The sequence below is a fragment of the Symphalangus syndactylus genome, chromosome 7 (genome assembly GCF_028878055.3).
Source record: "Symphalangus syndactylus isolate Jambi chromosome 7, NHGRI_mSymSyn1-v2.1_pri, whole genome shotgun sequence".
NCBI classification, from domain to species: Eukaryota; Metazoa; Chordata; class Mammalia; order Primates; family Hylobatidae; genus Symphalangus; species Symphalangus syndactylus.
In genome coordinates, this window is record NC_072429.2 from 45,453,624 (window position 1) to 45,478,667 (window position 25,044).

At 50.5% G+C, this 25,044-nt stretch overlaps 1 protein-coding gene across 27 annotated transcripts in view; it reads right to left on the minus strand.

The window, feature by feature from the left end:
* Nucleotides 1-25,044, minus strand: part of LOC129486249 (protocadherin gamma-C4) — a 187,994-nt gene that overhangs the window by 12,897 nt on the left and 150,053 nt on the right. For 19 of the 27 annotated variants that reach the window (XM_055285883.2, XM_055285880.2, XM_055285878.2 and 16 more), the window contains exon 2: nt 5,198-5,256. In XM_055285883.2, the coding sequence (XP_055141858.1) occupies nt 5,198-5,256 (59 nt within the window). The other 8 variants (XR_008658906.2, XR_008658907.2, XM_055285869.2 and 5 more) reach the window with 8 other exon arrangements.

Consider the following 25,044-nt stretch of genomic DNA (forward strand, 5'->3'; position numbering starts at 1 on the left):
CTTTATAAAAGAATCATCTGGCCAGGCAAGGTGGCTCACACCTGTAATCCCAACATTTTGGGAGGCCGAGGAGGGTGGATCACTTGAGGCTGGGAGTTCAAGACCAGCCTGGCCAACATGGCGAAACCCTGTTTCTACTGAAAATACAAAATATTAGCTGTGTGTGGTGGTGCACACTTGTAATCCCAGCTACTTAGCAGGCTGAAGCATGAGAATTGCTTGAACCCAGGAGGCGAAGGCTGCAGTGAGCCAAGATTGCACCACAGCCTGGGCAAGAGAGTGAGACTCTGTCTCCAAAAAAAAAAAAAAAAAAATCTGTTAAAGATGGTGGAGACCAAGATGAAATTATATGATGTCTGAGATTTGCTTCAAAAGAATCCAAGGACAGGATAAGGGTAGGGATATAGGTGAAACAAGATAAGGCATTAGTTGAAGCTGGATAGTGGTATCATACAGGTTCATGACATCATTCTCTCTACTTTTGTACATATTTGAAATGTTTCATATTAAACTGTAGCTGGTGGTGGTTCTCCCTAGATTGTAAAATGATGGGTGTTTTCCTTTCTATTTTTCATGTTTCTATAATGAGCATGTACTATTTTATAAGCAGAAAAAAATTAAGTTGCTATTTGTTTGTTGAATGACTGCCCAAACTGAGAGACAGCAGGGATACTGTCTCTCAGAGGAGGGATGGTAGTATGGAGCCATCAGAGAACAGGCTAGGGACCAAATGGAGACTCTTTGTGCAGAGGCTGGGGACAGCTGCAGGGCAGGGCCTGGGTTACAGCCTAAGAAGGGGGAAATGGTTTGCTGGGCTCAGAGCTTGAGACAACAGCTATTGGGATCAGACACCCAAAGGATGACCTGAGAAGGGATAGTAGCGGGGAGGAGAAGCATGTGCCAAGCAGGAACTTAAGAATGTAAGTCTTCTTCATTTTTTCTCCCTTTTTCCTTCCTTCCTTCCTTCCTTCCTTCCTTCCTTCCTTCCTTCCTTCCTTCCTTCCTTCCTTCTTTCCTTCCTTCCTTCCTTCCTTCCTTCCTTCCTTCCTTCCTTCCTTGCCTCTCTCCCTCCCTCTCTCCCTCTCTCTCTGTCTTTCTCTCTTTCTCTCTTTCTTTCTTTCCTGATGGAGTCTCACTCTGTCACCCAGACTGGAATGCAGTGGTGTGATCTCAGCTCACTGCAACCTCCACCTCCTGGGTTCAAGTGATTTCCCTGCCTCAGCCTCCTGAGTAGCTGGGACTACAGGTGTGCACCACCACACCTGGCTCATATTTTGTATTTTTAATAGAGACGGGGTTTCATCATGTTGGCTAGGCTGGTCTCAAACTCCTGACCTCAGGTGATCTACCCACCTCAGCCTCCCAAACTGCTGGGATTACAGGCGTGAGCCACCACACCTGGCCAGGTCTTCTTCCTTCTGTCTAGGCAGTGTGACCCAGTGCTGACTTGAACTTGAACCAAGTTTACTGAAGAACTCAACACTAGCCCTGCTTTGAAGCTGGTGTGTCTGACCAGACCAGGCTGGAGGGCAGTGGGCAAGACGGTGGGGAGGGAGTGAGGCAGGGCATCAACAGAAGGCTGGAACCAGGGTTAGACTGAATAAAAGGAACCTCTCCTCTTCATCCCCTCATTCCAGTGCCAGCAAAGAGAAAACTCCCTGTCATTCCCTTGATCCCAGGAGGCCTCACCACAAGGCTTTTGCATAGGCTTTTCCCATTTGGAATGCTCTTCCTTCTGCGTAGGCAGTGTGACCCAGAGCTGGCTTGAACTTGAACCAAGTTTACTGAAGAACTCAACACTAGTCCTGCTTTGAAGTGAAGCTGGTATGCCTGACCATCTGGAATGCTCTTCCTTCTTTTCTTCAGCTGGTTAATTTGTATTTGTCTTTCAGATCTCAGCACAACTTCATTTCCAGGATGTCCTCCTGCTCCCCAAATCAAATCCCTATTATATGCCCACACCACCAGATACAATTCTACCTAGCACTTATGACAGTTTCAGCCTCACATTTATTTTTGTAAATATTTGGTCAATATTTGTCTCCTTCAATGCGCTGTAAACTCCTTGAGGGCAGGGGCCTCCCACATCGAGAACACTGCCTGGCCAACAGAAAGTGCTCACTGACCATTTATTGAATGAATGAAGGAGAGAAGTTGAAGTTACTGGACTAGATCCTAACGCTTATTTCACTTTGGAGCCGCTGAATCAAAAATGTTTGTTGTGGCCGGGGGCGATGGCTCACACCTGTAATTCTAGCACTTTGGGAAGCTGAGGCAGGTGGATCAGTTGAGGTCGGGGAGTTTGAAACCAGCCTGGCCAACATGGCGAAACCCATCTCTACTAAAAATACAAAAATGAGCTGGGTGTGGTGGTGCACACCTGCTGCCCCAGCTACTCGGGAGGCTGAGGCGGGAGAATCGCTTGAACCTGGCAGGCAGAGGTTGTGGTGAACCAAGATCGCACCACTGCACTCCAGCTTGGGCAACAGAGCAAGACTCTGTCAAAAAACAAACAAACAAAAATGTTTGTTGCATCTCCCACAAGTTAACTAAGGAAGCAGAGAGAGGAGAGAGAGAGAGGTTCCTCACGTTCTCCTCCATATCTCCAAGAGCTCCCACATGTATTCCAGGCCACCAAGCCTCTCATTTGATGAAAAGGGAGTTGAGGCAGGGGTAAGGTTCTCACCCCAGAGGACACATGAGAGGCAGTTGGTGGGGCTTCCAGGTTCAATGGTGAATTCTGCTTCAAAGCCAGTGTATGGCCTGGGGTGGAGGTAGGTAGAGGGAACATAAATGGCCTAGAACTTCTCAATGTCACCTCCTCCTAGAAGCCTTCTCTGATCTTTCCCCCCATTACACTCACATTGTTCTCTGCCTCTCAGAACTTAACAGTGATTTGTGGCTACTAGATTATTTTTGTTTTCATAATCTCGGTTCACTGCAACCTCTGCCTTCCAGGTTCAAGCAGTTCTCCTGCCTCAGCCTCCCAAGTCGCTGGGATTACAGGTGCCTGCCACCACGCCTGGCTAATTTTTGTATTTTTAGTCGAGATAGGGTTTCACCATGTTGGCTGCCAGGCTGGTCTCAAACCCCCGACCTCGTGATCTACCCACCTTGGCCTCCCAAAGTGCTGGGATTACAGGCGTGAGCCACAGTGCCCAGCCATTTTTTTTTTTTAAGTGTTACTTGTGCAAATTGTCTCCTCTGCTGGCCTGGAAGCCTGTGAGTTCTGGGATCACGTCTATTTGTTCACTCCTATAACCCAATGTTTAGCACAGGGCCCTGCTCATAGTAGATGCTCGATAAATATTTGTTGAATAAATGAATGAATGAATGAATACATTAATGACCTAATGGGTAACTTATGAGAAGGTTGGCAAGGCCAGCAGGGAGAAGGACAACAGCTGGGGCCAAAGGAAGGGCAAGGGCAGCCCAAGCCTTTTGATCTGCTGCTTTTTAGGGGCCTTCTAAGAAGCGCTTTGCATTCCTAAAATGGGTGACAGGACTGTGCATGCCCAGGAGCTGGAATCTCTGCCATACACCAAGAGCTCCTGGGTCCTTGTGGCAACAAGGGTTTGGTTGGTTGCAGGATGGGGAGAGACAACTCTTGGAAGCTCAGCATCTGTAGCAACTTGGCAAATGTGGACAGCAAGTACTCAACCATTGAGGAGGTAGGGTAAGGTGGCCCAAGCTCCGGCTTCTCTCCCTGGGCTCTGAGACTCCTCCAGGCTCCTGACTTCTAACTGGGAGGCCTGGCCCAGAGCCTATCCCACTCTGCTCAGACCAACTGAAGGTCTTTCTGCTGAAGTTTCCCTCCCCTTCAGCCCGCAGGGGGTTCCTGTCTCAGCAGGAATTCATACCAGATTGAAATGAGCAGCTGGGGCTGCTTGGATGGGAGGGTGTGTGGTGGAGAGCTGCGATCAAAGGCTCAGTGTGTGAGGGGCAGGGAAGGAAGAGAGCGGGGTGTTGGTAGGCGGTGGGTGGGGGGTTGTGTGTGCTGGCTTGCCCACAAGCACAAAAAAATGAGAGACAGAGACAGAGGCTCAGAGAAAAAGACAAGATAAAAGAAAAAGAGAGAGAAAGAAAGAGTAACAGAGAAAGAGGCAGAAAAAGACAACGGGCAAAGACAGATATACAGAGACAGAGACAAAGAAAGAGAAGCAGTGAGGCTGAGAACAGAGAGGAAAGCAGAAATAGTGTGAGACAGAGAAACATAGAGGCTGGGGATAGAATAACACAAGGCGCTAGGAAATGGTGAAAAGAGAAACAGAAAAGAGGTCCAGGACAAGGACAGGGAGGCAGAGATAGAGAAGGAGAAAGAGACTAAGGGTCCTGTGTAGTTACTCACTCCACATTTATTGAGCACTTATGCCATGGCAGGCACAGTGGGCGGCACGGATCAATGCAAGCAGACAAATGAAAGGGACTGAGGCTGAGGTGCAGCAATCAAGACGGAAGCTAAGACAGAGATGGAGAAGAGAGGGAGAGGCAGAGATTGCAAAGCGAGATAGAGACTGAGGGAAGGACTGAGAGGTAAGAGAAAGTGTCTAAGACAGAAACTCAAGAAAAAGGGGCAGAGACACGGAGACCCCACAGACAGAGAGCAGGACAAGTAGGGGCAGAGGACAGTGGGAGGAGGGGCCGGAGAGGGGGGCCTGCTCCATGCCCCGTCCAGTCCTTCCTCAGTCCCACCTCCAGCTGTGCTGCCTCCACTCTCCCCAGGCTGCAGTCAGCCTTGGCTCTGGAGGCTCTGGAGGCTCTGGTGGAGACGCTGAGTGTGGATGGCCTTCTCCGGTCAAATGTTTTTCTGCCTGAGCCCCAGGTCAGAATGGAGCCCAGCTCAACTCAGGGGACGGGGTTAGGCAGTACATGGGCATAGAAAGCCTCACTTTCACCCAGAGACCAGCTTAAGACCATCCTTTGGTTCCACAGTGCCCTCAGGGGATAGGAAAAGGTGCCAGTCATGGGGAGGAGGGAAGGGGCAAGCATGTGAATTGAGCTTCCTGAACAGTCAGGGCAGTTGCCTCTTCCTTCCGGGGTCTGTGTGCCAGCCCCCCACACACCAAGACCTCCCTGGGATCTCAAACTGAGGGAGAAGCCATTCGTAGCAAATGCTGAGCCCTCCCCCATCTCCTCCCACGTCATCCCTGAGAAAATGCCGCAGAGAAGAGGGTGGGCTGGAGAATCAGTCACCTACCCACTGGTTCCGGGTCTCTGGGCCTGAGAGAAACGCCAGTCCGTGTTGGGCGGGGCTTGCTGTGGAGAAAACAGAGGGAAAGGGGCTGAGTACCCGTGAGAAGTTAGAATGTCACCCGAGCCCCTAGGGATGGGCGGGGAGAGAAGGAGGGGAGTGGGCACAGAGAAGAAAACGGGCTAACAGGGGGCAGGGGTGGACTCATCTCCAAAGACAAAATACACCTCAGGTCAAGGAGGTCTGAAGTACCAGAAACCAAGAGATAAATCACATTTCATCTGACCACAGTGAGCAAGCTGAGACTCCTTTCCTGAAGAAATGGCCCCTTCCTCCCTGCCCCCAGAGTCGGAACTCCTGAGCCAAAACTCAAGGACTGAAGGCATCTTCTGTGGAACTGGGGGAAGAGGTGCAGAGAAAGCCCCCTAAAGTGGCAGAGGAGGCTTTTCAATGAGAATTCTACCAGCCCTAGATGAATTTATTCAACTCCTCAGCTGGGAACAAAGCATCCTCTGCAGCAAGATGGCTGCTGCTCCTGGTAACCCTTTTGGTGCCAGGTTGTGCAGTGACACATTCACAGGGACACCTTCTCTGGGTCCTTGGCTCGCAAGAATCTCTTCCCACAGCTAAATACATTATTAATTTGGGAGTCATGCCAGATTGGGCCTTTGCAGGGCATCCAAGTCCCTGACACTTCTCACCCCTAGAACTCCGTGCCAGACAATGGTCTGTGACTAAGGAGAAGAGAACAAGGCTGCTCTGTCTGAGACGGAGAAAAATGGAAGGGATGCAGGGAGGAGGGATCCAGCTCCCACAGCCTCTAAGCAGGGCCAAGTAAGTCTCCAGGGCTCCCAAGCGGCTGATTTGTAGCCATCTCCCACCTAGCTGAAGGTGTGGGGCTCTGGCCAGCCACTTCATTCCTGAGTCCCTTCTGGTCTTTCCAGGGAATGTGTTATCCCATCACACACTCTCATGGAGCACTCCTAGAGCCACCTCCTCACTGGTTCTGGGATGGGCTGGTAATTAATACTCATACTTGCTCCCAGAAGCAGAGAGTGTGAGTATCTCAGGTTACTCCAGGGAGAAGGAAGCTCCAGAACTGCCAGTGGCTCACTCAAGGCTCACAGGTGGCGGTGATATGAGCAGAACCCAGAAACCTAGCATTCCAGGTGTATTCGGGAGTCACCAGCACCATTCTGGGGCTGCCATGGAGAAGGGCACAGGGATGGCCAGTCCTCAGCCACTGTATTCTTAGACACAGCAGAATCTACAAGGAAATGCAGTGATTGTGATAGGAGGAAAGGGAGCTGGGGGAACTCAACCTACACAAGGATAACTGGCCAAGTTTGCGCTGCGGGGACTGCTCAGAAATGAGGAGCCGCAGAAGACTTTCCCCACATGAAAGGTCCTAAAAGGGAAGGAACCCCACCCTTGCCCCATCCCAGCAGAAGCAAAGTCCCAGCAGAGGCAACTCCCCTCTCCTGTCCTCAAGCTTTTAAAGTTCCAAGTGCCAAGAAATTAAAAGCACACATTCTGGAGTTAGACAGGGGTTAGAATCTCTCTTACTTGCTCTGTGAACTTGAGCAAGTCACTTGACCTCTGTGAAACTGTTATATGAGAGGCATGTTAGTACCTAGCCAACAGCAATGTTGGGAAGAGCAAATGAGATGAGGTTCTCAAAGGAGTTATATAGTAAGTTTCTCTCAATCAGCTATCAAAATCACCTGGGGGTGTTTCAAAATACAGTCCTGGGAGCAGAGTTAGGCATAGATATATTTTGAATAAAAGCTCCTGGAGTTGGGGAAACTTGTGTTTTATACTATTGTAGTTTCCTCACACATAAGGGAACCCTGGCATCTGGCAGAGCCTATAGCTTTCCATCTGCCAGAGGAGACAGGACTTGCTAGAGTCTCAGATAGTTTGGTCACCTCCAAATCTCTGACCCTAGATCGCTGGGCACACTGTGATCACGACGGCGCCAAAAGCCTGTACCTCTGGGGGTTGAGAGCCACGGCGCTCTAGGCTTCCACTTCCTGCGGGAGGAAGGGGCCTCTGGTGCCACTGGAGTCCCAGGCCTGCTGTCCTAAAGAGGCTCACTCATTCGCCCAACGCCGAGCCCTGCTGCGCCTCAGGCCACTAGGCAGCTCTGCCTGTCCGCCTGCTCGAGGCTTCTGGGTTGAGGAGTCGTCACCCTTGAGACGGAGTCCCGGGACCATCTGGACCTCTGGCCCAAGGGTCGTAGAGTCCCGCCCGCCCAGCACTTAGAGCGGGAGTCGCTCCAGCGCTCCTGGCCCCGCGCCTCGCACAGGCCGCCCCCCAGGCGACCCAGCCCAGCCCGGGGCGCAGGTGGGAGAGGTGAGAGGAGGCTCCGGAGTCCTCGCCTGGTCCTGGGCGGCCGCGATCTGGGACCCTCACTCAGGCGCGCACAATCAGCTACGAGTACCCCTGAGCCCGGCAGAGGGAGCGTCAGAGGGGAGCTGAGAGTGGGCCGGGACAGGCCTGTGAACCTGGCCGCGAGCGACTGGCAGTGAAAGCTGGTATTCGCGTAAGCCCACGTGCGAGGGGCGTGTGCGTGCGTCCGCGCACGTGTTGGCCGGGCGTGGCGAGCCCGTGCACCTTGTGTGGGCCGTGGGGGTGGCCTGCTGGGAGTACACGCATGAGCCCCGCGCGCACACTAAGTCCTGCAGACAGGTGCGGTTGGGTGATGCGGGGATAGGGAGGGTAACAGCGAAGTCACAGATGCTGGGAGTTGGGGAGAAATCGAAGAGGAAACCTACAGACCGGCGAAACGTGCCGGAGCCGGCGCCTAGGAGGCTGGCTGCAGGGGTGGATGTGTGACTGCCTCCTCCCGGGACCCCCGACACCCGCGGAAATCGCCCGAAATTCACCGGAAGCTCGACGGGGGCCCCAGCCTTTTTTGAGTGTGGGGGTGGGGAGTCGGTCCCACCTCCCCTCGCCCACAGTCGCCACCACCCCCCGGTGCTCGGAGCCCCATCCCTTAATCGGCCACTCCTCTGGTTCCGCGCCAAAGGTCCAATGATCCCGAGAATCGGGTGGAGCGCAGCCAGCGGCCGAGCCGGCCGGAGAAGAGTGGATGCAAGTTCAATCCCTTATGAGGACGGGCGGCTTCTCCAGTGCCGCCCCCAGGGGTCGCCCGGGGCGGCGCCGAGCCCCTCACCTGGCTCCGCTCCCGCAGCGTATTAGAGCGGGACCGGATGGCGTCAGGCTCCAGCGCCAGAGCTGTGGGCTGCTGAACGCTGAGGGGTCTTAGAAAAGTGAAGTCACTGCCGTCCGAGGCCGGTGAAAAGCACGTCCTGTAGCAGTGGCTCTGCGAGTCTGTGGGCCGCAGCGTCACCTCCATGTACTTGAGCGTGCCGTCCGAGCTCACCTGCAGGTTGGGGCTGGACTGCTTATAGAAGTCCCGGGAGGGTGAGTCCTGGCGCCTGCAGCACTGCCCTCCACCCCCGTCCCCGTCTGCGTTCCCCTGAAGGCACTTAGCTGACAGAAAGGTGAAGGTGACTAGGGATAAGAGACTGACGGTCGCTAGAGCCACAATGAGGTAAAGGGTAAGGTCTGAACGCTCAGGAGGGTGTATGAGGAAGTCACTGGATTTGGGCATTTCCTCAGGGTCCTCATCTTCCAGAACCAGCAGCACTGTGGCTGTGGAGGAGAGTGAAGGGTCACCATTGTCCCTCACCAGGACCACCACCTGCTGGGTGTCAGAGTCATCCTCCAGTAAGGCCCGGGCTGTGCGCACCTCACCAGTGTGTGTAGACACGAGGAACAGTCCTGGGGCTGTGGACTGTGGCAACAGTGAGTAGGAAAGCCACGCATTGTGGCCTGCATCAGCATCCACGGCTGTCACCTTGGTGACCAAGGAGCCAGGAGGAGCAGAGCGAGGGAGACGCTGGGGGGCTGAGTGTTCCCATCCTGGCCGTGGGTGCAGCACAGCTGGGGCATTATCATTCTCGTCCAGGACAAACACGTGCAGAGATGTGTTGGCATCCAATGGGGGAGAGCCGGAGTCTCGAACCCCCACCACAATCTGCAACATCTGCAGCAATTCATAGTCAAAGGTACGCTGGGCAAAGACCCGTCCATCCTCTGGGTTGACATACACAAAGGAGGACGCTGGGGCTCCCTGAACCTGATTTCCTACAATGGAGTAGGTGAGGCGGGCATTATCCCCAGTGTCTCGATCTGAGGCAGCCACAGTGCAGAGAAGGGAGCCCGGAGCCCGGTTTTCTAGGATGTAAGCAGTGTAAAGCTGCTGGTTGAAGCGGGGTGCATTGTCATTGACATCTGAAATGTTGAGCCTGATGGTGAGATGTTTGTGTAGGGGAGGTGAACCAGCATCGCTGGCCAGCAGCTCGATGATATAGTGGGATGTGGCCTCCCGGTCCAAAGGCTGGCTGGTGAGCAGCGAGTAGTGGTTCTCAGAAGGCTTAATCTGAAATGGCAGGTCCGGAGAGATATCAAGGCTCACTTCACCATTTCTACCTGAGTCTCGGTCTCGCACATTAAACAACCCCACTACTGTGCCCACTGGTGTGCTCTCTAGGACAGGGTTGGCCAAAGAGGCCAATAGCACCTCTGGGGCATTGTCATTGACATCCCCCACATCCACTTGAATCACACAGTGGCCCTCCATGGCAGGCTGTCCCTGGTCACAGGCTCTTGCATGAATTTCATAGAAACTTGACTCCTCAAAGTCTATGGGACCCAACACATGGATTGCCCCACTGCTAGGGTCTAGGCCAAAGAGGTTCCGTACTGCCTCAGATGTGTGGTCTCCAAAAGAATAGTCTAGTTGGCCGTTGGTGCCCTCATCTGGATCAGTGGCATTGAGGCGGAGCAGCAGAGTACCAATGGGTGCATTCTCTGGGATTCCCACACGTAGAACTGAGTATTGGAAGGTTGGAGCATTATCATTGATGTCCAGCACAATGACAGAGATAAGGGTGGTCCCTGAGTGGGCTGGGATCCCCCCATCCACAGCAGTAAGCACCAGCTGATGTCTTGCCTGGGCTTCACGATCCAGCTGCTGCTCTAGCACCAGCTCTGGGAATGGCTTCCCGTCTTTTAGGGTCTTCACATTCAGAGAGAAGTGGCTGTTGGGGCTTAGAGTGTAAAAGCTCACAGTATTGGTGCCTACATCCGGATCCTGGGCACTGTCCAGTGGGAATCGTGCCCCAGGTGCCGCTGATTCTGAGATGCGCATCTCTCGCTCAGTGGTGGCAAAGCTAGGAGAGTTGTCATTGAGATCCAGGATCTCTACCTCTACACGGATTAGCTCCAGGGGGTGTTCAGTCACCACCTGCACTGGCAGCAGGCAGCTGGTGCTGGCTCCACATAGGCTTTCTCGGTCAATCTTTTGATTCACTGCCAGGGCACCACTCATCAAGCTCAGGGAAAAATAGCGCCCATTCTCCTCAGAGCCCAATTGCAGCCGCCGGCTCAACAGATCTGTCATCTTTAAGCCCAGATCCTGAGCAACATTCCCCACCAGCGTCCCCGGCTCAGACTCCTCCACCACTGAGTAACGAAGCTGCCCAGACACCCAGCCCCAGCAGCACAAGGACAACATGCACAGCACTTGCCATTTCCCAGCGAGCTGTGGGGGTGTCTTGGGCCCCATGACCCAGAAGTCCCTTTGTGGAGAGTAAGTCTGTGCTGTCCTGTCTCCAAGGTAGACCCAGGGCTTGGAATGCAGCAGCTGAAGTCTCTTATGTCTCCTTCCAGCCTCTTAAAAACTGCTCGGAGGTTTGCCTGCTTGCAGCAGTTCTTCTTAGTCACCGAGTGGCGGGGGTGGGCAGGGGGGAGGGGAGCTGAATTTGAGTGGAGCTGGGGAGCTGGAGGAGGAGAGGCGGGCTGGAAGAGCAGATCTCCCACCTCAGCTCTGAGTCTGATTGGCCAAAAAGTCTGTGTGCTCTCAACCAATTATAGAGTCTCCTCAATCCTGGAAACCTTGGGAACACAGGCGGCAAATCTGTGTCACAGAAGCTTCCTACCTCCCCACTCATTTCGTGCTGCAGGTTGATTCAGCCCCCTTGGCAGCAAAGTTTGACAGCTCAGATGGTACTCAACAGGGAAGACAAAGTGATACAAAACTCCTCAGCGTTCTGTCCCAGCAACTTCCTGCATGACTTCAGAAGTTTCCACCACTTTGCTTGAACCAGCAAAATCTTGTCCTTCTGGGAGAGGCAAAGCCCATGTATTCCCCCACCCTCCCCCATCCTGCTGAATGCTGCTAAGGTGAGAAAAAAGATTAGTAAGAACCTTGTAAAGTCTTGCCCTGACTCTCCAGCAATGCTTTGAGGAAATCTCAATGTCAGCTGACATGGGACTTAGCTTTTCTGACACCCCAGACCCCAAATGTGGAATGAGTATTACAGTTTTTGGGTAGGGGAACATTTCTGGGGCTGAATCAGGTCACCCAGGAGAGTGGTCAGAGGCCAAGCATGGACGGCTTCTAGGTTTCATGGTTTCATCTAATTCAGAAGAACTCAACTTAAAGATGCACAGGGTGGCTGTTTCTATGAATCAGCCAACTGTAAACCAGTTTTCTGGCATAAGTGATTTCACTTACTGCTTTTTTCCAAAGGTGATGACCAACCCGCCCCAACCTTCCAATTCACCACATCTAGTTCAAATCCCCAGTAGGGACTTGATATGAGTCCTAAGACCCAGACCAAAAGATCTATGCTACCACTCTGATGTGTGCCTCTCTATTCCTTTAGTTCTCTCCTCTTTCTGCTGTCTGCTATGTTTCAAATAGAGAGGTCCCTTCACAGTGTACTAGATACTGTGAGACAAAGATTTTATTTCCCCTCAATCCCTTGGGAAATGGTAACCTAGAGTTAAGGTACTTCAGAATCTGATCCCCTCTTTCAGAAAGAGTAGAGAAAACAGCCACCTTTGTTCAAGTGACTGCCTGGTGCACTGTACCCTGTGCACTGTAGCCTCCTGTGCTCCCACATTCCATCAGCATGCTTCCACAACAGCCTGGCTCTTGATCACCAATTACTTTCATTTCTTACTCAGATATAGGCATGACCCGCCCCCAATGCTAAATTGTGACAACTCTGGTTAATTCATAAAACAATTACAAAGCACAGTGTCTACCACATAGTTACCTCTTACAAAAATGGTGACATCACTATGGGCTCTTACTGAGAGGCCAGTACTCTCTAGGACATGGCCTAGCCATATGCCTGGATCAGAATAACCCTCAAGCATTGGTTGAGCCTGCAAAGGTCTCACCTCTAGCCCATAGAGAAGATCAGAGGGTGGGCAGCTTGGGCGAACAGGCTCCCCTGCCATAGGTGCACTGGGTGACTTCACCATCATGAAGCTATCACTCCGAGTTGGTGCAGAAGCCAAGGGTGTACAGCCGTGAGAGTGGCCTCCCACATCAACAAACTTGATAGGATCATCTGACCCTAGCTGGATTCGGAGGATCCCATTGGAAGGGGGAAGCCCCTCCCTCCTTCGAGATCTGGTGAGACAGGCACAGGTGCCAGCAGGAAAGCAGGTCATTCCGCAGGCTGCCCCACGAAGACACTTAGAGAGTAGTGCCACGAATGAGCCAAAGGAGACAAAGCAAATTGCCACTAGGGACACAGCCAAGTAGAGAGTTAGACGAGATTCTCCTTCCCTTGGAGCTGAAGATTCTCGAAGATCTGGGACAACTGGATGAGTGTCTTCCTCTAAGGACACTAAGAGAGTAACAGAGGTAGAGAGTGGTGGACTACCACTATCCTTTACCACAATGACCAGCTTCTGTGGTGGGAGGTCAGCTGGGATGGGAACAGCCGTCCGCACCTCCCCAGCATATCGAGAGACTGCAAACAGGCTGGGATCTGGGGCCTCCAGGAGCTGATAGGAAACCCAAGCATTGTAACCTGAATCCAAATCCACGGCAGTCACCTTTGTGATTAGGTGGCCAGCACCAACTGATGGAGGCAGTGCTTGGGGACATAAGGAACCAGGCCGGGCCCGAGGACGGAGCACAGCTGGGGCATTGTCATTGAGGTCCAGCACAAATAGACGAACTGTCACAGTGCTGCTAAGGGGTGGGTTGCCCCGATCCCGGGCCTGCACCTCAAACTGCAGTGTCTGGGTTTGCTCATAGTCAAAGGATCGAGTAGCATGAACAGCTCCTGTCTGGGGGTTCAGAGAGATGAAGGAGGAAGCTGATACATCTCGATTCCTGGGCTCCAGGAGCGAGTAGGAGATAAGCGCATTCAAGCCAGAGTCTGGGTCAGAGGCTGCAAGGGAGCAAAGCAGGTCCCCTGGGCGATTGTTCTCAGGAACAAACACCTCATGTGACCTCTGAAAGAAAGAGGGTGGATTATCATTCACATCTGAAATATTGAGGAAAATAGTTCTGTGGGTACTGAGAGGAGGGTTCCCAGCATCAGAAGCAGTGACCATGATGTCATAGCTAGATTTGGCCTCTCGATCCAAGGGTCCAGCAGTCACCAGGGAGAACTGGTTCCTGAAGGCAGACTTGAGGGCAAATGGCAAGTGGTCGGGAATGCGGAGGCTCACATCTCCGTTTGACCCTGAGTCCGGATCCTGCACACTGATAAGTGCCACCACAGTGCCAGGTTCTGCACTCTCAGGGAGGGTTCCAAGCTCTGAGGTCACTGTGATGTAAGGGGCATTGTCATTTACATCCAGCAGATCCACTCGAAGGCTGCAATGTTGCTCCATGGCTGGAGAACCCCCATCGCGAGCCCGCACATCAAATTCGTAGTAATTCTCACTCTCAAAGTCTAGGGGCCCCAAAAGAGTAAGCTTTCCAGTAGTGGGGTGCAGGCTAAAGAGGTTTCTTACACGATCAGGGGTATGACCACTGAAATAAAAGGTGACGTTACCACTGGGACCCAGGTCCGGGTCGGAGGCATTGAGCTGGATGAGCACCATGCCCGCTGGTGCGCTCTCCAACACACTAATCCTGTAGCTGGATTGCTGGAAGGCTGGGGCGTTGTCGTTTACGTCCAGCACGGATACCCGGAGCTCTGCGGTGCCAGATCTCGGCGGGTTCCCTCCATCGACAGCAGTCAGCACCAGGCGGTAGTCCGATTGCTTCTCTCGATCCAAAGGCTTCTCCAGGAGCAGCTCTGGGACCAGGCTGCCGTCGCTGCGCTTCTTCACATCCAGTGCAAAGTGTTCATTGGAGCTCAGCCTATAGCTGCTAATCGAATTGCTCCCCACATCTGCATCCTGAGCCTTTTCCAACGGGAAACGCTGTCCTGGAGGAGCTGCCTCCCCAATTTCCAAGTCCAGCTGCTGCCGCGGAAAACGGGGGGCGTGATCATTCACATCTACGATCTCTACCTCTGCTCGGTACATTTCCAAAGGACCTTCGGTGACAAACTCCAGGGGCACGATGCAGCTGGCACTGAGCCCACACAGTGCCTCTCGGTCGATTGGGTTCTTGATGAGCAGGGCTCCGCTGTCCAAATCCACACGGAAGTGTCTTTGGTTCACCTCTCCAGCGACCTGCAGCCTGCGAGCTGACAGACTGTCCGTATCCAGCAGGAAATCTTGGGCGACATTCCCTACAAAAGTCCCTTCCTGTGACTCCTCTGGGACCGGGTAGCGGATCTGCCCACACACGTAACCCAGGTGGTAAAAGAGGAACAAAAGGGTAGCCCACCGCCAGATTTCTGTCCAGCCTCTCACCTTGCGGAGCATTGCTGCCGCCCGCTAATTCTCTACTTGCTCCTGAGACGCGGATGAAGCCGACCCGCCCCAAACAGCCACAGCAGCTGGAGACACCTATCTCCCTTTCCCCGCGCCAGCTCTGGCGCGGTTCGGCCGGCGCCGCAAGGGTTACGCGCCGTTTTTGCTGGTGGCGGGGTAGATTTGTCTGCCTTTCACTACCCGATTGGCAGACAGCGGCTCCCGGGCTCAGCCAATAGGCTGAGCAGAGAACGTCCCAACAGCAGCAGGGTTAATGCGTCGCAGCATTGGAGGGGAAAAAGCCCACCCTATCCTCCACGTTCCCCCACCCCCCAAAAAACCCAGCCTATCTTTTCGCCTTCCTCCCGCTCAACGGCATATTTTTCCACGGGTTGTTACCTCTGTGGGGAGGCAGACAACATATATGGTTTTTTGTTTTTTTTTTTCCTAACACACCGACTGACCCCGCCCCTTTTCGGCGGGGAAAACAGCCACAGCCTGAGCCCTAGCAACCTGCGGCCCACTGAGAGGGAGAGTAGCCATTGGAGAGTGGTCACTTTGTTCAAGCCAGTGTTGTCATCAACCAGTATTCTAAATGAGTAGCTTCCGTCTCAGTCTGATTGTATTAGAGCAACTGCTAATTAGAACCACTGCCATATACTCAAAACTCTGCCCTTCTGCAGAATATTCAGAAACGGATCCATCTCTTTGCAGAAAAGGCTTACACATTAATGTAGCCAATTAAATTTATGCAGTACACGTTCTCATTGTAACAGGAGGCACAGCAGAAACCAAACCTCTCTTATTCAGACATTTGCTAGTGATACACTAGATACACTAAATTACCATTCATTGATTTCAAGGACAGTATGGAAGCAGGGTGGAGGAAGCCAAGAGAGGGAGATGTTTCAAAACAGTAAAGAATCAGTGTGTCTGGGAGGTGCTAAGGACCAGATCTCTTTACCTGGCAGAATGCTAATGTTCACAGATTTAATAGCTTCCTTGAATGATTGAGATCAGCTACCAACAGCATTGTGCCTACAAATTCCCTTTATTTGACACCAAGGTATTCTTGATCTGTTGTTAATTACCAACGAAGACCATTTCAAAAGAGCAAGGTTTTCACTTAGCCCCAGGGGACCTCTTGGAGCTGGAGACTTGATCTCACCCCACCCCCACCCTCATCCAGACCTCCCAGCAACCTGGCTACTCCCTTGCACAAGCACAGAAACACAACACAATTCACACTGTAGGTACATACAACCTGCAATCTGAGTGGGAAACACACTAGAGCACAGAGAAAGAGAAAAATCCATCCTGATCTGGACATGAAATTTCTTAATTCAACCAAGTCCTTACCTAGGTTACACTGGCTGCCAAAAAAAGCAGCAACAACTGGAGTTCTTATCCTTCCCCAATATTTTTCCAAGCCTTGATCCTCAGGAATATCCTTCTGACTATGGTGGAAACCAATATTCTGGTGTCAAAGAGAGGAATCTGGCTTTCTGTGTTCTTTTACACACACACACACATGCACACACACAAACACACACCCCTCTATACCTTCTCCCATGGGAATGTTGGAGGTGTAAACCAGCCTGACCTATTAGGTGTTTATGCCAGAATTCACTGTCTCTGTGAATGGCACTGTCATCCACCCAGCTGCCTTAGTCAGAATCTAGGGGGATCAACCTTGACTCATCCCTGCCCCTCACTTCCTATATCATGTCAACCAACAAGTCCTGATGATTTTATTGTAGTCAGCTCCCTCCATCTGTATTGCCACTGTGCTGGTTCAAGCATTTATCAATCTTCTCTTCAAATATTGCAATAGCTTTCAAACTTATCTCTTTGCCTCCAGTCCCAATGTCCCCAGTCCCTTCACTTATGACTGACAGAATAATCTTTCTAAAACAAAAAAAACTCATGATATCATATGCATATCAGTTCAAATTTCTGCAATGACTCTCATCTATATGGAATAAAATAAAAACTCCTTGGCATGGCCCAAAGGTAACTCAGGATCTAACTCCTGCCTACTTGCTTCACCTCATCTCCTGCAAAGACTGTCTGTTTTACACACACACTTTTTTTTTTGAGATGGAGTCTCTCTCTGTTGCCCATGCTGGAGTGCAGTGGCCTGATACCAGCTCACTGCCACCTCTGCCTCCCGGGTTCAAGCAATTCTCCTGCCTCGGCCTCTCAAGTAGCTGGAATTACAGGCACCCACAACCACACCTGGCTAATTTTTTGTATTTTTAATAGAGATGAGGTTTCACCATGTTGGCCAGGCTGGTTTCAAACTCTTGACCTCAAGTGATCTGCCCACCTTGGCCTCCCAAAGTGCTAGGATTACAGGCGTGAGCCACCGTACCAGGCCACACACACAGTTTAAGGTTCAGTGATAATGAAATACCATAATCCCTCTGCATGGAATTTCTTGCAATGGCCCCTCCCTGCCCTGTCCTTTCCCCTTTACTATCTGACAAACTACTACTCAACCTTTAGTTCATAGCTCAAGCATCACCACCTCTATCATTTCTTCCTGGTTTCCCCAGGCTGATTTAGGTGTTTTTTCCCGTTTGGTCCCACTGCATCTTATGCTATGCAGATCTCCATTATCTTTTTTGTTTGTTTGTTTGTTTTTGCATGTCTGTCTCATACTGTACTATGGGTACCAGAATGATAACTTTTAATTGTTTACAGTGTCTGGCACATAGGGATGCTAATAAATGGTGAATATCAGTATTATCATTTTTAGTTCAACAAATAGTTATTGAGTACTTGCTCCATACAGGGATTTTATATGAATTACTTTTCACTCTCACAACAAGTTTGCAAAGTAGATATTCTCTTTATTTTATAGATATGGAAACTGGAGTTTAAAGAGATTAGAAGACTTATCTAAAGCTAAACAACTAATACGTACAGTACTATACTTACATTGTCAATTTCACACCAAAACAAGTACCCAGTCTGTTTTACTAGAACTGGAGCATCATAAAGCCTTAATCTTACATATATTTGACTTGACCTTTTTATGCCAGCCATATGATTCTCCCATCTCTAGATTTTTGTTTTTTTTTTTTTTTTTTTGAGATAGAGTGAGTTTTGCTCTTGTTGCCCAGGCTGGAATGCAACAGTGTGATCTTGGCTCACTGCAACCTCTGCTTCCTGAGTTAAAGCAATTCTCCTGCTTCAACCTCCCAAGTAGCTGGGATTACAGGCACCTGCCACCACACCTGGCTGATTTGTTTTTGTTTGTTTGTTTGTTTGAGATGGAGTTTCACTCTTTCACCCAGGCTGGAGTGCAGTGGCACGATCTCGGCTCGCTACAACCTCCACCATCAAGCGATTCTCCTGCCTCAGCCACCACGCCCGGCGAATTTTTGTATTTTTAGTAGAGACAGGGTTTCACCATGTTGGCCAGGCTGGTCTTGAACTCCTGACCTCATGATCTGCCCGCCTCCACCTCCCAAAGTGCTGGGATTACAGGCGTGAGCCACCAGGCCTGGCCTGATTTTTGTATTTTTAATAGAGATGGGGTTTCACCATGTTGGCCAGGCCAGTCTTGAACTCCTGGCCTCAGGTGATCCGCTGGCCTCGGCCTCCCTAATTACTGGGATTACAGGCATGAGCCACTGAGCCCAGCCCCATCTCTAGATTTTTATTGAGACATAATTCACATACCATACAAATCACATATTTAAAGTGTACAATCCAATGGTTTTCAGTGTATTTACATATACTAAACTGATGCGATCATCATCACAATCTAATTATACAACAATTTTGTCACATCCCTCCAAAAAGAACCCAATACCTATTGAACAGCTGTAGATGTTTAAATAATAGTTGCCCAGGGGCTAGTGCTTTAGGAAGGTTTTTCCCTTAGATGACTGAAATACCATTTTATGTCTTCCTACAGTGATCTTTTAGAGTTATTCTATGTAATACTTTAAGGCTGGGAGACATTACCATGTTTTTTAAAAAATTGGGCCTGGCCCAATAAAGCTGGATTCTGGTTCTGCAAATACCAGAATAACACTTTGCTTCACAAATATGCTAAATGATGGATTGGCAGGTTCTAGAGTACTGCTTTTCTTTTTTCTTTCTTTTTTTGAGGCGGAGTCTTGCTCTGTCGCCCAGGCTGGAGTGCAGTGGTGTGATCTGGGCTCACTGAAACTTCCACATCAGGGTTCACTGATTCTCCCTCACTGATGCTTCAGCCTCAGCCTCCAGAGTAGCTGGGACTACAGGTGTGTGCCACCATGCCCAGCTAATGTTTGCGTTTTTAGTAGAGACAGGGTTTCACCATATTGGCCAGGCTGGTCTCAAACTCCTGATCTTATGATCCACCCACCTCAGCCTCCCAAAGTAGTGGTTTTCAAATTCATCTGCACATTAGGATCAAGTGGGGACCTTCAAAATATGATGCCTATGTTCCAACCCCAGAGACTGTGCTTTAATTGGTCAGGGTGTGGCCTGGGTTTCAGAATTTTTAAAAGGTCTCTAGGTGATTTTAATGTGCAACCAAGTTTGAAAACATTGTTCTAGGGAAAATGACAGTTGTTTTCCAGGCTGACCAGAAGAGCAGCAGTTATTTCTTGCTGGCTTTCATGCTTTCTTAGCCTTTTCATATGCGCTTCTACTTTGTCATTTTTAATTGTTCCCATATGTGTATTTCCAAGGTGTGTTTAAGATTTTAGGTGGGTGAAGAACTAATAAAAATAATAGTAATAGCTGATAATGTTTTTTTGAGACAGTGTCTCACTCTATTGCCATGGTTGAAGTGTAGTGGTGCAATCACAGCTGATTGTAGCTTCAACCTCCCAGGCTCAAGCAATTCTCCCACTTCAGCCTCCCAAGTAGTTGGTACCACAGGTGCATGCCAACACGCCCAGCTAATGAAAAAACTTTTTTTTTTTTTTTAATAGAGACAAGATCTCACTATGTCACTCAGGCTGGTCTTGAGCTGCTGGCTTCAAGCAATCCTCCTGCCTCAGCCTCCCAAAATGCTAGGAGCTGGCTAATAATTGTTTAACAGTTATGATATGCCAGGCACCATGCTAAACACTTTGCATACATTACATCATGCATGAATCTTATAAAACATTTATTATTTCCTTTTTGCATATGAGGAAGAGGCTTAGAAAGGAGACTGAGTAACTTGGCCACAGACTCATAGTTGGTAAATGGTAGAACCTCATTTGTCTAACTGCCAAATCCAAGAGTTGATAGCAATGATGCACTGAGTAACAAAATAACAGTGGTTCTCCTACAGTTGAGAGTATGTATAGGGTTCTCTCCAGGGCAAAGGCCTTGCAGTCACCTTGCATGGATATCATGCCTTGGATAGTATCATTGCATACCACCCTGAATTAATGAATGCTTTACCTTTCTAAGGATATGAATTTATCTACCTTTTACATTGTGCATATACTTAAGAAAAATAAGGCTGGAAGGACAGGGACTAACACTGGAGGCACCAGAAAGACTCTCCTTTTGTAGTTTCTGGGATTTTTGTTGTTGTTGTTGTTATTGTTAAAGAGACAGGGTTAATCCCAGCACTTTGGGAGGCCGAGGCGGGCGGATCACGAGGTCAGGAGATCGAGACCGGGGTGAAACCTCGTCTCTACTAAAAAATACAAAAAAATTAGCCGGGCGTGGTGGCGGGCGCCTGTAGTCCCAGCTACTCGGAGTGGCTGAGGCAGGAGAATGGCGTGAACCCAGGAGGCGGAGCTTGCAGTGAGCCGAGATTGCGCCACTGCACTCCAGCCTGGGCGACAGAGCGAGACTCCGTCTCAAGAAAAAAAAAAAAAAAAAAAAAGGGACAGGGTTTCCCTATATTGCCTAGGCTGGAGTGCAGTGGCTATTCACAGATGTCATCCCACTACTGGATAGCACAGCAGTTTTGACCTTCTCCATTTCCAACCTGGGCCAGTTCACCCCTCTTTAGGCAACCTGATGGTCCTGCCCTCCCAAGAGGTCACTGTATTCATGCTGAACTTAGTGCAGACAGTGGATTGATGAATTGATCAGCATAGTGCACCACAGCCCAGAACTCCTGGGCTCAAGCAATCCTCCCACATCACGCACTGAGCAGCAAGAACTACAGGTGCACACCACTGAGTCTGGCTACTTTATGTTTTCTTGGGTTGCCTAGATTTATTTTTGAAATAAATTATTACTTTTATAATTAAAAGTGGTTATCTTTGGGTTTGGAGATTATGGTTTTAATTTTTTAAATACTTTTCTGTATTTTCTGAATTTTCTAGCAAACATGCATTACTGTTATAAGGTAAAAATATTTTGTAAGTACGGTGCACATCATTTCCAGTAGAGTGCCTGAAATAAAATTTAAAGGATGCCTGGAATTTCATTTCATTCATAAAACATTATCTGAGAATGAGGTACACGATCTGTATAAACAAAGGAAAATTATTAAAAAGCTATTAGTTTTAATACAAATGTCACAATCATTTGAAAGGTGGAGGAATGAGGTAGTTTTTATATTCCTAGAAGCTGCCACTGGTTAGAGGTATCCAGCAGCTTATTCCTAACGTAAATGATACCAAGCTAAACTCTGATCGCTGAGATCTTGTGTTTTGGCTTAGCCATCCCTTAGCAAGATTGGTTAGTTGTGACAGCAAATGAGTGCTGAGGATGTGAATTGGGTCCACAGATGAGTCAAGTATCTTCCCCCTTAAATGGGACCACAAACCACACTCTGGCAGGCCACCATCTCACAAAGGCACTAACTTTGATCCAGGAAGGGCCAGGTGAAAGTGTGAATGCATCATCAGGAAAACATCTTCATCACTAAAAAAACAGCTCCATTCCTTCCTCAATATGATGTAGGAATAAAAAAGCACTAACAGGGTCAAGCATGACTTGCTAAACCTTACCTGTCCGGGAGGGGCGCTCTCTGCACCCAACACCTGCCTATAGAACACGGGATCACAGCTCCGCAGCGTGTTCTGGCGGCTGGCCAGCGGACTGGCTGCACCAGGTTTCTTCAGCAGCGGGTCGCTGCGGCGGGAGTCCGTGGTGAGATACACTTGATGGTAAAGGTGCGGCGACATCAGGCCTCCCCGCACGGCGTCCGCGTGCAAGGAGGGCCCTGGTGTTCTGTACAGTGAGCTCACCGGGGCTCGGTATAGGTCTCTAGACTGCTTCCACTTGTAAACTTTGAATATGATTACTCCGGACACTGTGACCACGAATCCCACAGAAACCAGGATTAGAGAAAGAAGTAGATAAAAGGTGAGATTTTTGTTCTGCTCCCGGGCGGCAGAGCCAGAGGGGAACTCGGCTCGGGCTTCAGGAGAGTCCTCGGTTACTGACACAGTGAGGGTAGCAGTGGTGGAGAGCGAAGGCTCCCCATTGTCTTTGATCAAGACCGTGAGAGTCTGCCTGGGTGAATCTGTGTCCTGGACTGGACGGGCAGTACTGATTTGACCAGTGTGGAGCCCTATGGCAAAAAGGCTCTGGTTAGGGGATCCCAAGAGACTGTAGGAGAGCCAGGCATTGTGCCCTGCATCCGCGTCCCAGCCTACCACCCGTGACACTAGGTGGCCTGCTGAGGTACCTCGAGGCAGCATCTCCACCGAGCTCCCACCTGGGCGAGGATATAGGACCTGGGGAGCATTGTCATTGCGATCAGTGACAAATATGTTCACGCTGATGTTGGTAGCCAGGACCGGGGTGCCCCCATCGCTGATATGAGCTGTTAATTCAAATTCCCGCCGATCCTCATAGTCTAGGGGCACTAAGGATGACACTATGCCATTGTCACGATTTATTGTGAAATAGCGACCCACTAGCTCGGTTTCAGCTCCTTGCTCCAAGAGAAAGAAAGAAAGCCGAGCATTCTGCGGGGCGTCGGGGTCCCAGACACTTAGGTTTAATATTGGAGCCCCGGGGAGGTTGTTTTCTTCAATGTAAACATCGTAGGAAGATTGAGAAGATTGTGGAGGGTTGTCATTGATGTCGGACACTTGAACACGCACTATTGTAAGGGCTGAGAGGGAAGGGGTTCCGGCGTCTCGGGCGGTGATGCTGAGGTTGTATTCTGGCACAGTCTCCCGATCCAGGTCTGCACTGGTTTTCAAAGTGAAGTAATTCTTGAGGGAAGAAGTAAGGCTGAAAGGGAGACCCGGGGGAACTTCGCAGGTCACCAGCCCGTTCTCGCCAGCATCCAGGTCAGTCACACTGAGCAAAGCGATGACAGTCCCCAGAGGGGCATCCTCGGGTACTGGGCTGTACACGGAGGTGACTGTGATCTCCGGGGCATTGTCATTCACATCCACAACCTCCACCAACACTTTGCAATGTGTTCCTTCGGGATTGGCGCCCTTGTCTTTGGCCTGGATGTAAATCTCATGGAGTTTGGTGTCCTCGAAGTCCAGTCGACCCTTGATTGTCAGCATCCCGGTTACAAGGTCTAAGGCGAATAGTTCCCGCACGCCGGCGCGGTTGTGGCTGCCGAAGGAGTAAATAATTTCACCGTTGGGGCCTTCATCCAGATCCGTTGCAAGGACTTGTACCACGCGCGTGCCGGAGGGTGCATCCTCCAGGACGCGCGCCCGGTACAAGGACTGGTTGAAGACAGGCGCATTGTCATTCGCGTCCAGCACCGTGATGTGAATAGGCAGGCTGGCGGAGAGAGCTGGGGTCCCTCCGTCCAACGCCGTCAGCACTAACTGGAGACTAGGCTCCCGTTCTCGGTCCAGGGCGCGCTCCAGCACCAGCTCCGCATACTTGGTGCTGTCCTCCCGCGTCTGCACGCTAAGTGCAAAGTATTCATTTCGGCTCAGCTCATAGGTTTGTAAAGAGTTGCTTCCCACATCGGGATCGTGCGCGCTCTCGAGCGGAAAGCGCGTCCCCGGAGCCACGGCCTCGCTAATCTCCAATTTCATTTCCTGGGTAGGGAAAGCAGGATTGTTGTCGTTGATGTCCTGGATCACCACTTCCACACTGAACAGCTCCAGCGGGTTCTCCACTACCAACTCCAGAGTTATAGTGCAAGAGGGCAGTGTCCCACACAGCTCCTCTCGATCCAGACGGTCGTTCACAAACATCTCTCCGGTCTCCCGGTTCACCTCAAAGAATCTTCGGCTAGCTCCAGACACCACCCGGAGCCTGCGGGCTGACAGGCTACCGAGATCCAAACCAAGGTTCGCGACCACGTTGCCCACAGCGAAACCCTTCTCTCTTTCCTCCGGGATCTCATAGTGAATGACCGTGGAAGCCTTGTTCAAGGCACCAAGCAGAAGTAAAACTCCCACTATCCTCCCGGTGCTTACCAGTCCGCTCCTCCAGGCCTCTGGGACCATCTCACTCAAAAGCATTCCTCTCAGCGGGGTCCAGATCGTCCCTGCAATTTCGCTGAGAAACTTTCAGCCGGTTAGCGCTTGGGCGCTGGGCGCCGAGTCCGACATGGCTTTCTGGATGCCGTTGATTTGCTCGCCGGCTGTTCAGTCTCTGCCTCATCCCGGGGCGCAGAAAGGGGACGGGCAGGGGCCCGATCTCCAGCGTCTTCATTGGCCGACAGCGGCACACAGAGTCCCAGCCAATAACTGCACGAAGACTGAGCTAGCGCCGGGCTCTCCGAGCAGGACACGCGCTAGCGCCAGGAACTTCACTTTCCTTTGGCTTCCTTCCAGAGTTTCCAGCCAAAGCGCCTTGCCAGTATCGGTGCATAGGAAACCTACCTTAGGGAAAGCCAGCCTTGGGGCTGTGAGGCTAGCCGTTCTGCAAGTCTCCAATCCAAATCAAGACCCATTAAACATTTGAATCACTTTCTTTGATCACAAGAAAGGGGATCGAACCAAACCGAAAACTACACAACGTTGTCTGGAAAAACACCAACAAATCTGATTTGTTGGAAGACAATTAGCCGGACCTTACTTGTAAGGAGGCATTTAGCATTTCCGTGGAGACATTAATAATTTCAGTTTTATCTCTTACCAAATGAAATTAGCATTCCCTGTCACTTCCTCATTATCTGGAGCTACTAATAAATTAGCAGGAGTTACAATCTATTGGTTTAACTCTGGCTTATAAAATTTAAAAGTACAATTCAGATTTTATTTCTTTTAAAACTGGATGTCATTGTTAGCTCTTATTTCTTAAGAACCAGGGAGTAATAAGAAATT